Genomic DNA, 11,629 nt, shown 5'->3' with positions numbered 1-11,629 from the left:
GCGGCAACGCCCACGGGGAATTATGTACCAGGAGTTGCTGCGCCATTCTTGTGGAGCAAAATGCGCATGAGCGACGCGATGGTCTGGCCCGCCGCGGGGCCCCATTCGCCGTTGGAGACCTGGGTGCAGCAGTGCACAAACTCGGGGCTCGAGCCGACTTCTTTGGGGTGTTGTACTAAGTTAGCAAGGATACGCACAGATGTACTGCTGGATCGCATACTGCAGCTGCTCAAACAGCGCCGTACATAGCAGGTAGTTGACCGCGTTTTGGGGCGTAAGCTGGGAAATGATGTGCGCAGTGGCCAAATCGCACAGGGGGAGGAGGTCGTAACGGTGCGCAAGGCGGTACAGCGCAAGCGCAGAGGCGGGCGGCACCGGCAGCATGGGGGGGTGCGGATGAGGGTCGGACGCACACGGTGTGCTGCTCGCCGCCGACACGGAGCGCTGGCGGCCGCGGTTCGTCTGCGTACCGGCGCGGGGGTGCACGGTCCCGTCGGTGTCGGTGTGCGTCGTGACCTCGACGTGGCGACCCGAGTGCAGGTCCGAGAGCACGGGGTTCACCGCGGCGCTCTTGAGCAGCGCGGGGGGCTGCGAGTGCCGCGAGAAGCTCGTGTCCTCGGGCGAGGACGCGAGACTCTCGTCCTCGTCGAGCGTCTCGACCGGCTTCCACTTCCACTCGGGGCGGCTCGATGCGGCCTCTTGGCCGAGGATCCAGTGGTCGTCGAGCGTCACCGCCTCGATGTCCTCGTCGGTGCGGAACTGGACCTCGCCGGTGTAGAGGTAGCGCAGGAACCAGTAGAGCGTGACATAGTCCGCGTCGGGGATACGCAGCAGGCGGTACGGGCGGCGCCAGCTCTGCCCGCGGCCGCTCGTCGGCGCGTCGTACTGCAAGTTCTCGCTAAAGCTCGACTCGAGCATTGTCGCGAAGAACTCGCTGCGCGCACGCAGCACCGCCGCGTGCGCCCACAGCACTCGGTCGCGCACAAAGACCTCGGGCTCGTACTCGCCCTGGTCGGGCATCGGCGTGCCGGTCGGCCACGGCTGCACAAAAGTCTTGAGGCCGACGCTCTGCGCGAGCTCGTCGGTGGGGCGCTGCTGCAGCCCTTTTTCGCGGACGACAATCATGAGATCGCCAGTGCTGGCGTCGTCGATCAGGTTCGCAAGCGAATGCACCAGACTCCGCGGCACTTGCACGCTGTCGGGCGTCTCGAACGGCATGCGCATCTCGCCGCTCTTTTCCTCGCCACGCTCCGGGAGCACCGACGGGCCGCATGCGACCTGCACGACAAGCTCTAGCGCGTTTCGCTCGCTCAGCTCGCTGTCCGCCAGCAACTCGGCCAGGGGGGGGAACGCGGAAAAGACTAGCGTGTCTTTTTTCTGGTGAAAGGTGCACGGCAGAAACTTGCGCCAGAGATAGTCGCTCGACAGCAGGCTCGGCACACGCTGCATCCGCGGCACACGCAGGCCCAGCATGATCTCGGTGGGGAGCTCGGCGTGGAACGGCAGGCCCATCAGCCCGAGGCACGTCAGCTGCAGCACCCACTCGGGGCGCTTCTTGGACACGGAGTGTTCGCTCTTCTTGTGCCGTCGACTGAGCTCGAGGCGCCAGCGCTCGGCGCCAAAGAGGGGGCGCATTGACCACACTTCGTGCTCCTCGCGCCCGTGCTGCACCTCGTCGACAAACTGGTCGAGCTTGTCAATGGTCCATGAAAACGAGTAGATGCTGTTCTCTTCAAACTTGTGCGAGAGCTTCGCCTCGGGCGCCTCGCCGTCGCCGAGATGGCTCAGTGTACCGGCAGGGAAGGTCACCGATCCGGGCTGCACGGCGCTCTTGCGCAGCTGTGCCGCCGTCTTCCGCGCGCCGGCCCCGGGCGAGAGGAGCAGGCTGGCCGAGGTGGGATGCAGATTCGACACGCTGGGACCACTGCTAAGCACGCGCTCGGCGAGCGCAGGGGGGATACGCCCGGCATCGGGCCTCGGCGTTTCCTCCTCACGCCAGTTGCGCTGCGCGCCAGCAGGGCGGAAGGACGTCGGCGCGGGCTCGTCGGAAAACAGGCCGTAAATTGAGGGCACGGGGTTGCCGGGGATACGCGTCTGCGTCGAGAGCGCAGCCAGCATCGTACGTGTCATGCGGCCGTTTGGCCCGCCCTGCTGCGTACGTGCCGTAGACGTTTCCGGCACCGCAAACGGGACTAGCGGCGGCGCAGGGAATGCGCCAGGCACCTCTTGGTTCTCGGGCGTCTCGGGGCGCGGCTGGGCATCGGCATGAGGTGTCGACGCGACAGGCGGCGTCTGCGTCCGCGCGTCGGCGAGCACAGGCGAATCGGCACGCGATGCAGGCTCGGAGCGCGTCTGGGTCGGAGGCGCAGCGAACGGGGGCGCTGGGGGAGCGGCCAGATCAGGGGAAAGAGCTGGCTCAGGAGCGGGTTCCCGACCAGGCTCGGGCTCCGAGAGCCTGCGCATGGGCTCGGCAGGCTCGGGAGCTGCCGGGCGTGCATGCTCGGCAGGCCCAGGCTCAGCAGACTCTGCTTGCTCCCGCGGCGCCGGCGGCCCATTGTGTTCATCGGCCGGCACACGGCGCTCTTCTTGGCGGCCGGCCGGCTCATCGCCAGCACGCGCCTCTTGGCGCACAGGACCGGCCCCGAGAGGCATGGGCGGGACCGGTGCGGCACTCTCCTCTACCGCGCGCACGCCGCCCGCCGATGCCGCCCTCTGCATCGCGCTCGGCACCCCGGCACGGTATGCCGCAAACACCGGCGCCGGGTGACCTGGCGGCGTGGTGCTCGCATCTGCACGCCAACTGTCGTCGACCGACGCGCTGCGCCCTTCGCGCACGTCCGTCCCCGCACCACGCCCCCGTGTGAGCACCGGCCCGAGGCCGCCCGGCAAGCTCGGCGAAGGACGGCGCATCACGTCCTCATCCCCATCCCGCGCCATACTTGCGCGGGGCCCCAGCAGCGTCGGTGTCGCTGCACGCAGCGCCGGTGCCGGCTCCATGCGCGGCGCCGTGTGGGGTACGCGCGGCAACGCCCGTCCTCCCGCCCGGGGTGCCGGCGGTGCAGTCGACGGTTCCGGACTCGATGCCCGGATCAGTTCTTCGACCGTGTCACTCGCGCTCTGAGACTCGCGAGCGCGCGGGCCCATGCGTACGCGTCTTGCCTCGGCAGCGCGCGCGCGCATCGCGCGCATGTCCTCTGGCAGCACGAGCTCGCCCGAGTCCGACTCCAGGTCGCTGTCTGCGGCATGGTCGAGCGGCACGCCACCCTGCCGCAGCGGCTCGCGCTCGGCTGCAATCTGTGCAGCCTGGTTCAGTCCACGCGCGCCGCGAGGCGGGCGCGGTCCACGCAGCGGGCTCGGTGACAGAGGCTCGCGCATAAGGGAACGTCGCCACGGCAGCGGAAAATAACACTATGCCTGCAACAAGCGACCTACCTACTAGGCTATTTCCACGGCCGAATGCGCACGGGCCTATTCGTAGAGCGGGTCGTGCTCGAGCGAGAGGCGGATGTTCATTGCGTCGCTGATAATCTGGGTGAGTGCGGCGACGTACACGGTCGACGTCCAGCGACGGGAGTGAGAAGAGCATGCTGGTCGTCTCGGAGCGGTCGAGGTCCTCGAGAGCGTCCTTACAGTTGGTTAGGATCGCAAGGCAGACGTAGAGGTGCAGGTCGAGCAGGTCGGGCATCGCAAAGTAGGTGTCTGGGTGAGTATGGTGACGTACCCCAGAGGCGCATCAAATCGTCCATCTGCATTTCGCGCGCGAGGAGGTGCTGCAGCCAGCTGGTCGCGACGGCCAGCAGGTCGACCTCTTCTGCCTCAAAGTACGCGTGGAGCTCCGGGAGCGTCGTGCGGAAGAGCGTCAGGAATGAGGCGACGCGCTGTGGGAGAGGATGGATGGTGTTGTACTCCTCAATCATGGTCATTAGGCGCTCAAACGCGAAGTAGATGCCCGCCTCTGCCCGGACACACTGCGCAAATGGCGCGCAGAGGTAGACGAGCGACGGGTGAAAGTCGCCGAGGTTCGTCCCTGGGACGAGACTCGCCTGTGGCGCCCACTGGTATACACGCGGCATGCGCGACTCCATCGTCTTTTGCAGCGCCGCGTACTCCTCATCGCGCTCCGCCTGCGGATGCTCGCCCTCTTGTGCGGGATTCAAGAGGTGCCGGTTGAGGTAGGCACACAGCACATTCTCGACATTCTGCGAGAGACGCCGTTGGTCGTACACAGCCTCTGAGTCATCGACCATCGGATTGGAGCGCATCGTCACGAGCCCGTACTGCGTCGAGGGCAGGATGCGGGGATATTTGGGTTCGTCACGCTGCACGTCCTGTGCCTGCTCCGCGTCAAATGTGCTCGATGTCGTTGGCGCAGGCCGCGGGCCGCGTATGATCGAGACGCCGAAGCGCTCGCGCTCGCTCGAGTTCGAGCTCAGCCGCTGCCGGTAGTACCGCAGTACTTCGGTGCGCACCTGCTTCTCGACAAACGGGATACGCTTGCTCACCGACTCGTACTCGAGGAACTTGTTCCGCACCGTCGTCATCTCCTGGCTCTTGTCCGCAGACAGGACGCCAAGGAGGTACAGCCAGACTTCCTGCGTGAGTCGCGCGACGTACTCCGCGCACTTGGGGATGGATCCCGTGCCGCGCATAGTTCCGCAGCTTTCCGAGGTCGAGGTGCCTGCGTTAGGAGTGCGACGTACTGCTCCTCATTCAAGAGCTGCGTCAGTTGCGCGACCTACCTCGAGAAACTCCTCGAGCGTCACGACGCTCATCGCGGATGGTGCCACGTGATTGCTCGTTCCACCCAACGATGGTGGTGAGTGCACGGCCGGAGCCCACGCCGTGGGTGCAGCAATACAATGCGGAGAATGTGGGCTACAATATGGCCCAGGCCTTCTCGTACGTATCCTGACTCATGTAGCTTCCGCTCCTTGACGCTCTCGCTCGCAGGCGCGATCGCCGGCGTGCTCGGGCTGCAGAACCTGAGCGGCTTCGCCTTCTTTCTCTGCTCGGTGGTGTTTGTGAACGCGGTGCTGGTGCTCGTCAACGCCAAAGGCGATCCCCGCGCGTTCTTTGTGCTCGGCAGCCTGCCGGCCATCACCGATCCGAGCGAACGGCTGCTCCCGGCCAAGGCCGCACAGCTGCGCGCGCCGCCGACGCCGGTGCAGTCCGCGCTGCAGCTCGCGCGCTGGGTGCTCCTTCAAGGCGCGCAGGAGAATGCGCTGAGCTTCTTACTCTGGTGGACGTTTTGGTACGGCATCGTCCACGGTACGTGCAGTGACTGACGCAGTGTATGACTAGGCGCTGGTATAGATTATGTACGGTGTTGCACCTCGGTAGCATCCAAAAGCAGCGGCGAGATAAAAAATGCGGCTTCGTTGTCGTCGTCAACAGGCGGCGCAGGCGGCGCGCCGCTCAGCACCGGCGCCCACGCGGAGCGCGGCAGTGGGCGCTCGACCGGGCGCAGGCTGCGCACCACCCACGCGTCTGATGCGGGGCCGGTGGAAAAGATGTTGACCGCCTCACCCTCCTCGTCGCGCTTTTTGCGGCTGAGCTCGTGCTCATCTTGCTGGGTCAGAAAATGATACGTGCCAAATCAAACTCGTCCTCGCGCTCCTCGTACTCGACATTCTCCTCGAGCTCCTCAAAGCCGGGCGCGTATGCGCTCCAAATCTCGGTCGACTTGGTCGACCAGAGGTACACGTCGCCGGACGACGCGATCGACGCGAGCTGGGGCTGCGACGGGTGCCACTGCGCCGAGATGAGCGGCTCGCGTGGCCCTTCGAGGATCTTGACCAAGACGCCCGCGTCTCGGTCCCACAGATAGATATTGTGCGCGGCATCGTGCGCGGCGCCGCCCATGACGTACTCCCCGTCGCCGCTAAACGCAATGCCGCTCCACGGCGTGCGGCCGACCAGGTCCTGGAACTTGTGTCGCGGGGTGAGCGCGAGCGGCGCGCCGTCCACACCGTCTGCAACGCTCAGCGTGCGTAGCGTGCGGTCGTTCAGGTTCGCAATGAGGTGCCGCCCGGACGGGTCAAAGGCAAGCTGCCGGATGGACGAGGCGCCGATCGAGAGCGGCGTGCCGAGAGCCTGCATAAGTCGGGCGACGTACCTCGCCAGTTCGGGCGTCGAGCACCTGCACCGAGCCCTTGTTGGTACCCACCAACAGGTGCTTGCCAGAGGGCGAAAAGCAGGCCGACATTGCGCCGTCGCCGTGCGTGTCGAGCGTCGTGCGCAGCGGCTCGCTCGACGTCGGTATGTCCGGCAGCGACACGAGCACCGCCTCGCGCGACTCGAGCACGACGACCATCCGGCGGCTCGAGTCCGGCGCAAAGAGCACTTGCGTGACGGGCGTGTCGAAGCGCACCGTGCGCACGCACGTTCCGTACTCGTCACCGAGGTCCCAGATGCGCACGTTCCAGTCGAGCGACGACGACGCAAGGTACCGGCTCAGCGGAGACCAGCTCACGCTCGTCACCGTCTTGACATGGCCGCCGAGCCACCGCAGGACATTGCGCGTCTCGATGTCCCAAATCGTCACGAATCCGTCCGTGCGTCCGACGGCGAGGTAGCTCCCGCAGTACAGCCCCCTGCCCGCATTGTACGCAAGACAATTTGCAAACGCATTGTCGAGTGTCGCCTCGACACGCTCGGGCGTGCCGCGCGCAAACGGATCTACGTCAGCTCGTGCACCTACTCAGTAGCTGCGCGTTCATCGCGTCGCGCGAAGAACCATCGGGCGATCGGGAAAATACACGTGGGTTCTAGAAGCTTGCCGCACTTTCCACGTGGAGGCGGTTGGGGGCCGGCCGTGCGTTTAAATGCAGGGCCGGGGCACGGCCCCGTCCCCAACCATGTCTGGATTCGACTTTACCGAGCGTGCCCAGTCGTCGCTGGAACAGGCGTTCCAGTTGGCGAAGGACCATGCCAATGCACAGCTTACGCCTGCGCACATTGCACTGGCGCTGCTGACCGATGATACCAGTAACTCGACCGGTGTGCAGAGCACCAACAAGGACTCGCAGTCCCTCTTCAAGAGCCTCTGCGAGAAGACGGGCGTGAACTACAAGACGCTGGAGGAGAAGCTGCGTGCGAACCTGCGCAAGATTCCCCAGCAGTCCCCTGCCCCTGACGATGTGAGCCTCACGGGCGCCGCGAACAAGGTGCTCAAGCAGGCCCAACACTATGAGAAGACGCAGCGCGACTCGTTCATAGCGCAGGACCACCTGCTCCTTGCGCTCCTCGACGACTCGACGATCAGCGCGATGCTGAAGGAGTGTGGCCTCGCGAACGACGAGATGCTGCGCAACGCCATCAACCAAGCACGAGGTGGCCGCCATATCGACTCCAAGTCCGCCGAGGCCGGCTACGACGCCCTCGGCAAGTACTGCACGGACCTCACGGAGCTCGCCGCGGAAGGCAAGCTCGACCCTGTGATTGGCCGTGACAATGAGATCCGCCGCGTCGTGCGCGTTCTCTCGCGCCGCACCAAAAACAATGCGGTGCTCATCGGCTCGCCCGGTGTGGGTAAGACGGCCGTCGTTGAGGGCCTCGCACAGCGCGTCGTGAACCGTGACGTGCCGCCGAGCCTCCTCGGCAAGATCCTCTCGCTGGACATGGGCTCGCTCATGGCCGGCGCCAAGTACAAGGGTGAATACGAGGAGCGCGTCAAGGCCGTCCTCACCGACATTGAAAAGATGACCAGCGACGGCACGCCGTGCATTCTCTTTATCGACGAGATGCACTTGATGATGGCCGGCAAGGGCGGCGACACGGGTATGGACGCGGCCAACCTCCTCAAGCCGATGCTGGCGCGTGGCAAGCTGCGCTGCATCGGTGCGACGACCCTCAACGAGTACCGCCAGTCGATCGAGAAGGACGCCGCACTCGAGCGCCGCTTCCAGCAGGTGCTCGTCGAGGAGCCGACCGTCGAAGACACAGTCGCCATCCTCCGTGGTCTCCGCGAGAAGTACGAGGTGCACCACGGTGTGCGCATCCTCGACGCGGCGCTCGTCTCGGCCGCGCAGCTCGCCAAGCGCTACCTCACTGCGCGCAAGCTCCCGGATGCGGCCATTGACCTGGTCGACGAGAGCTGTGCGGACGTGACCGTCTCGCGCGAGACGGTGCCAGAAGCCATCGACACGCTCGAGCGCCGCAAGCTTCGCCTCGAGATTGCGATGCACGCGCTCGAGCGCGAGAAGGACCCCCAGAGCAAGGAGCGCCTCGCCGAGACGCGCAAGGACCTCGCCGCGCTCGAAGACGAGCTTGCGCCGCTCAAGGCCGAGTTTGAGGCGGTGAAGGCCAAGGGTAACGAGGTGAACAATGTGCGCCGCAAGATTGACGAGCTGCGCGCCAAGGCGGCCGATGCTGAGCGCCGTTACGACCTCGCGACGGCCAGTGACCTGACCTACTACGCGATCCCCGATCTGGAGAAGCGCCTCGAGGAGCTCCAGGAACAGGAGCGCCAGGACGAGGAGCAGGGCAAGACCAACGCGGCCAATTCGGTCACGAGCGAGAACATTGCCGCGATCGTTGCGCGCTGGACCGGCATTCCCGTCTCGCGCATGCTCGAGAGCGAGCGCACCAAGCTGCTCAAGCTCGAAAAGATTCTCCAGCGCGAGGTGGTCGGCCAGAACGAGGCGGTGAAGGCCGTCGCGCAGGCGATCCGCCTGTCGCGCAGCGGTCTCGCGAACCAGTCGCGCCCAATTGCGAGCTTCCTCTTCTGTGGCCCTTCGGGTACCGGTAAGACGCTCATGAGCAAGTCGCTCGCGACCTACATGTTCGACGACCCCGAGGCTATGGTGCGCATCGACGCCAGCGAGTACTCGGAGAAGCACAGCATCTCACGCCTGGTCGGTGCGCCCCCGGGCTACATTGGCCACGACGAGGGTGGTGTGCTGACCGAGGCGGTGCGCCGCCGTCCTTTCTCGATCGTGCTGATTGACGAGATCGAGAAGGCCTCGCGCGAGTTTGTCCAGCTCTTTTTGCAGGTGCTCGACGAGGGCCGCCTGCAGGACAGCCAGGGCCGTCAGGTGTCGTTCCGCAACACGATCATCATTATGACGAGCAACCTCGGCTCGAGCTTCATCAACGAGTCGGACGAGGAGCAAATCACGCCGCACGTCCGTGAGCTGGTGCAGGGCGCAATCGGCGCGCACTTCCCGCCGGAGTTTATCAACCGTATCGACAGCACGGTGATCTTCTGCAAGCTGACGCGCGTCGATGTGCGCCGCATTGTCGAGATCCGCATCAAGGAGCTGCAGAAGCGCCTCATTGACAATGGCCGCCACTCGCGCCTGGTGGTCGACGAGGCAGCCAAGGACTGGCTGGGCAGCGTCGGCTACTCGCCGACGATGGGCGCGCGCCCGCTGGGCCGTGCGATCCAGGACCAGCTGCTGCACCCGCTTAGCATGCTCCTGCTCCGTGGCCAGATCCACAACGACGACCCTGAGATCCACGTCACGTTTGATCAGCACCGCAACGCACTGCTCATCAAGCCGAATCACGAGCCGACAGTGTCGATGAATGACGAAGACGAGGACTTTATGGACGAGGACGACCTCGAAGAGCCTCTTGACTAAATAGATACCCAGAAGTAGGCTAGTTACAACCACTCTTTCCGTCTCACAAAGTGTTCAATCTAAAGTACAGTTATAGAAACAGGTGCCCGGAATTATACAAGTCAAGCGTAAACGGTAATCGTGCCTCGGGTCTTGAGAAAGACGGCCAGCATGTATGTCAATCATCATCCACAAGGCATGTCGGGATGGAGGGAATCGTATGTCCCCTCCAAATGGGCAGGAATATACAATATACAATGAGCAAGGAGGGTGTTTAGTCGTTGCCTCGCGCAGCAGCGTAGCCATGCGGTGCTTGGGCATAGGGGGAGAGCATCGGCTGTGTCGCAGGCATCTGCGTCATGCGAGGCAAGCCCGGCGTCGCATAGGCGGCAAGCGCACCGGTAGCCGGCACACTCGACATCGCACTGTCAAGCCCCGGTTGGGACATGGAAGGTTGAGGGGGATGTGAAACCTGCGGTACAGGCGAAATGTTGGGCAAGAGAGGGTGCGACACATTGCCTTGCGCAGGGTAGCCGACAAAGCTGCTTGGAACGCTGACGTTCATCGGCGAGTAGGGGCCAGACAGCGAACGGTTGGAGTCAGCATGTACGTCTTTCCCGTCGCCATCCATCGCAGAGTGGCCATGGTGCTGCATCAGCTGAGACTTGAGAAAGAGGACCTCGGCCCGCAGCGCCTCGACCGTGTTCTGCAGCGACTCATTGTCCGACTGCAGGTACTCGACCTTGGCTTGCAGTGATGCGAGCCAGGCCTTTTTCCGTTGCCGGCACTTGAAGGCCGCCTGACGATTCCGCTCCAGGAAGCTCTTGCGCTTCGAGTCGTTGTCCGAGTCGTTGTCCGAATGCACTTCGTCGTCTTCTGTGCCATGTTCGGCATCGCGCTTCAGGGAGCGAGTCGTTTCAGAGCCGTGCTTCGAGGGCGATGCATCACCATTGACCATGCTCTTGCCTCCACGATCATCGCGCTTCCGCTTCGCAGCGTCTTTCGACGTTCCGTTTACAGTCTTTTCTTCCTCTTCGCCTTCCTTTTTCAGCTTGGGGTCGCTGATGCTCTGGCTCAGCATGTACAGGCCAGACGCAGCACCGATCTCGCCGACACCGCGAGGGTCAGCCGCCTTGTTGGATTTTTGCTGCTCTTCCGGCAAGGTAGGAGCGGCCTGCGGTGTGGATACCGTCAAGGCGCTTAGATCCGTTCCGCCGGCGGACGAAGGCACTGTCGATCCCAGCGGCACAGCCGACAGGGACGACGGGAGCGAGCTCACAGGCTGAGAGCTAATCATTCCATTTCCTTGGCGGATCATGTCAGAAAAGTTTCCAGGGACGTTGAGTGGAAACGAAGTCGGGGCAGAAGCACCATCGGAGAAGGAGCCAGAGAATGGGGCCATGTCGTTGCCGCCCAGGAGGGAGGAAGAGGTAGGTGCGTTCGACTTTAACGGCGAGGCGCCTCCCATGGGCATCATGGCAGGGGCGGCCGATACGGCGGGCTGAAGGGACATGGCATTGGTGGTCATTGGCGCATTAGTAGCAGAGCTTGGCCCTCCGACCGACGAGGGCAAGTTGTTCATCGGCACATGTGCAACCGAGCCCATGGGCGACATGCCTGCAGAACCGTTGGTATCCCAGTTGCGGGTCGCCAATTCTCGTTTGTTTCCCATCGTGTTGGAGGTCTGTGCGTCGTCAGAGGGGTTCGGCGAGGCACCCAGCGGGCTGCGGCTCATGTCAGACACTGCATCTGCAGGTTGGAGTCCGTTCGAATGGTTGTTAAGTTCGCTGTGAGGCAGCTCCATGGAACTAGATGCCACAGGGTTGCGAATCATAGAAGAGATGGCACAGGCGTGGTACAATACGGTGTCGTTCGATACGAGAGTCTCACGACAGGGCGTACGCGTCAATCCGACTGCCTGCTACCGATGCGCGTGTAGACCACCAAGGGTCTAGTAGGAGTTAGTTTTCTGTCCTTGAAACGCGTGCGGGGTACATACACGTCAACCGCTGTTTCGTCGAACAGGTGCTTCGAATCGCGTTGTCGCTTGCAATTCGTACACAGAA

At 63.9% G+C, this 11,629-nt stretch overlaps 6 protein-coding genes across 6 annotated transcripts; 2 read left to right on the top strand and 4 right to left on the bottom strand.

Moving 5' to 3' along the window:
* Positions 1 to 20: 20 nt before the first annotated feature.
* On the bottom strand, positions 21 to 3,375 carry MJAP1_001639 (uncharacterized protein; the record flags this gene model as incomplete). Its single annotated transcript, XM_060265591.1, has 2 exons — positions 21 to 175; positions 198 to 3,375. 2 exons carry the CDS (start codon positions 3,373 to 3,375, stop codon positions 21 to 23), a joined length of 3,333 nt encoding a protein of 1,110 aa, XP_060121574.1.
* A 93-nt stretch (positions 3,376 to 3,468) lies between these two features.
* On the bottom strand, positions 3,469 to 4,772 carry MJAP1_001638 (uncharacterized protein; the record flags this gene model as incomplete). Its single annotated transcript, XM_060265590.1, has 6 exons — positions 3,469 to 3,528; positions 3,551 to 3,699; positions 3,722 to 4,592; positions 4,615 to 4,678; positions 4,701 to 4,717; positions 4,740 to 4,772. 6 exons carry the CDS (start codon positions 4,770 to 4,772, stop codon positions 3,469 to 3,471), a joined length of 1,194 nt encoding a protein of 397 aa, XP_060121573.1.
* Positions 4,773 to 4,810: 38 nt separating this feature from the next.
* MJAP1_001637 (uncharacterized protein) lies at positions 4,811 to 5,301 on the top strand (the record flags this gene model as incomplete). The annotated part of the gene is made up of 3 exons (XM_060265589.1): positions 4,811 to 4,899; positions 4,922 to 5,268; positions 5,291 to 5,301. The coding sequence occupies 3 exons, from the start codon at positions 4,811 to 4,813 to the stop codon at positions 5,299 to 5,301; spliced, it is 447 nt and encodes a 148-aa protein (XP_060121572.1).
* Positions 5,302 to 5,314: 13 nt separating this feature from the next.
* On the bottom strand, positions 5,315 to 6,719 carry SWD1 (chromatin binding protein; the record flags this gene model as incomplete). Its single annotated transcript, XM_060265588.1, has 4 exons — positions 5,315 to 5,565; positions 5,589 to 6,093; positions 6,116 to 6,678; positions 6,701 to 6,719. The coding sequence occupies 4 exons, from the start codon at positions 6,717 to 6,719 to the stop codon at positions 5,315 to 5,317; spliced, it is 1,338 nt and encodes a 445-aa protein (XP_060121571.1).
* A 138-nt stretch (positions 6,720 to 6,857) lies between these two features.
* MJAP1_001635 (uncharacterized protein) lies at positions 6,858 to 9,584 on the top strand (the record flags this gene model as incomplete). The annotated part of the gene is made up of 1 exon (XM_060265587.1): positions 6,858 to 9,584. One exon carries the CDS (start codon positions 6,858 to 6,860, stop codon positions 9,582 to 9,584), a length of 2,727 nt encoding a protein of 908 aa, XP_060121570.1.
* A 253-nt stretch (positions 9,585 to 9,837) lies between these two features.
* Positions 9,838 to 11,298, bottom strand: SKO1 (Transcription factor; the record flags this gene model as incomplete). The annotated part of the gene is made up of 1 exon (XM_060265586.1): positions 9,838 to 11,298. One exon carries the CDS (start codon positions 11,296 to 11,298, stop codon positions 9,838 to 9,840), a length of 1,461 nt encoding a protein of 486 aa, XP_060121569.1.
* Positions 11,299 to 11,629: the final 331 nt, after the last annotated feature.

The sequence above is a fragment of the Malassezia japonica genome, chromosome 2, assembly GCF_029542785.1.
Source record: "Malassezia japonica chromosome 2, complete sequence".
Classification (NCBI taxonomy): domain Eukaryota; kingdom Fungi; phylum Basidiomycota; class Malasseziomycetes; order Malasseziales; family Malasseziaceae; genus Malassezia; species Malassezia japonica.
Note: the sequence above shows the minus strand (reverse complement) of the source record. Positions and strands in the feature narration are given on the sequence as shown.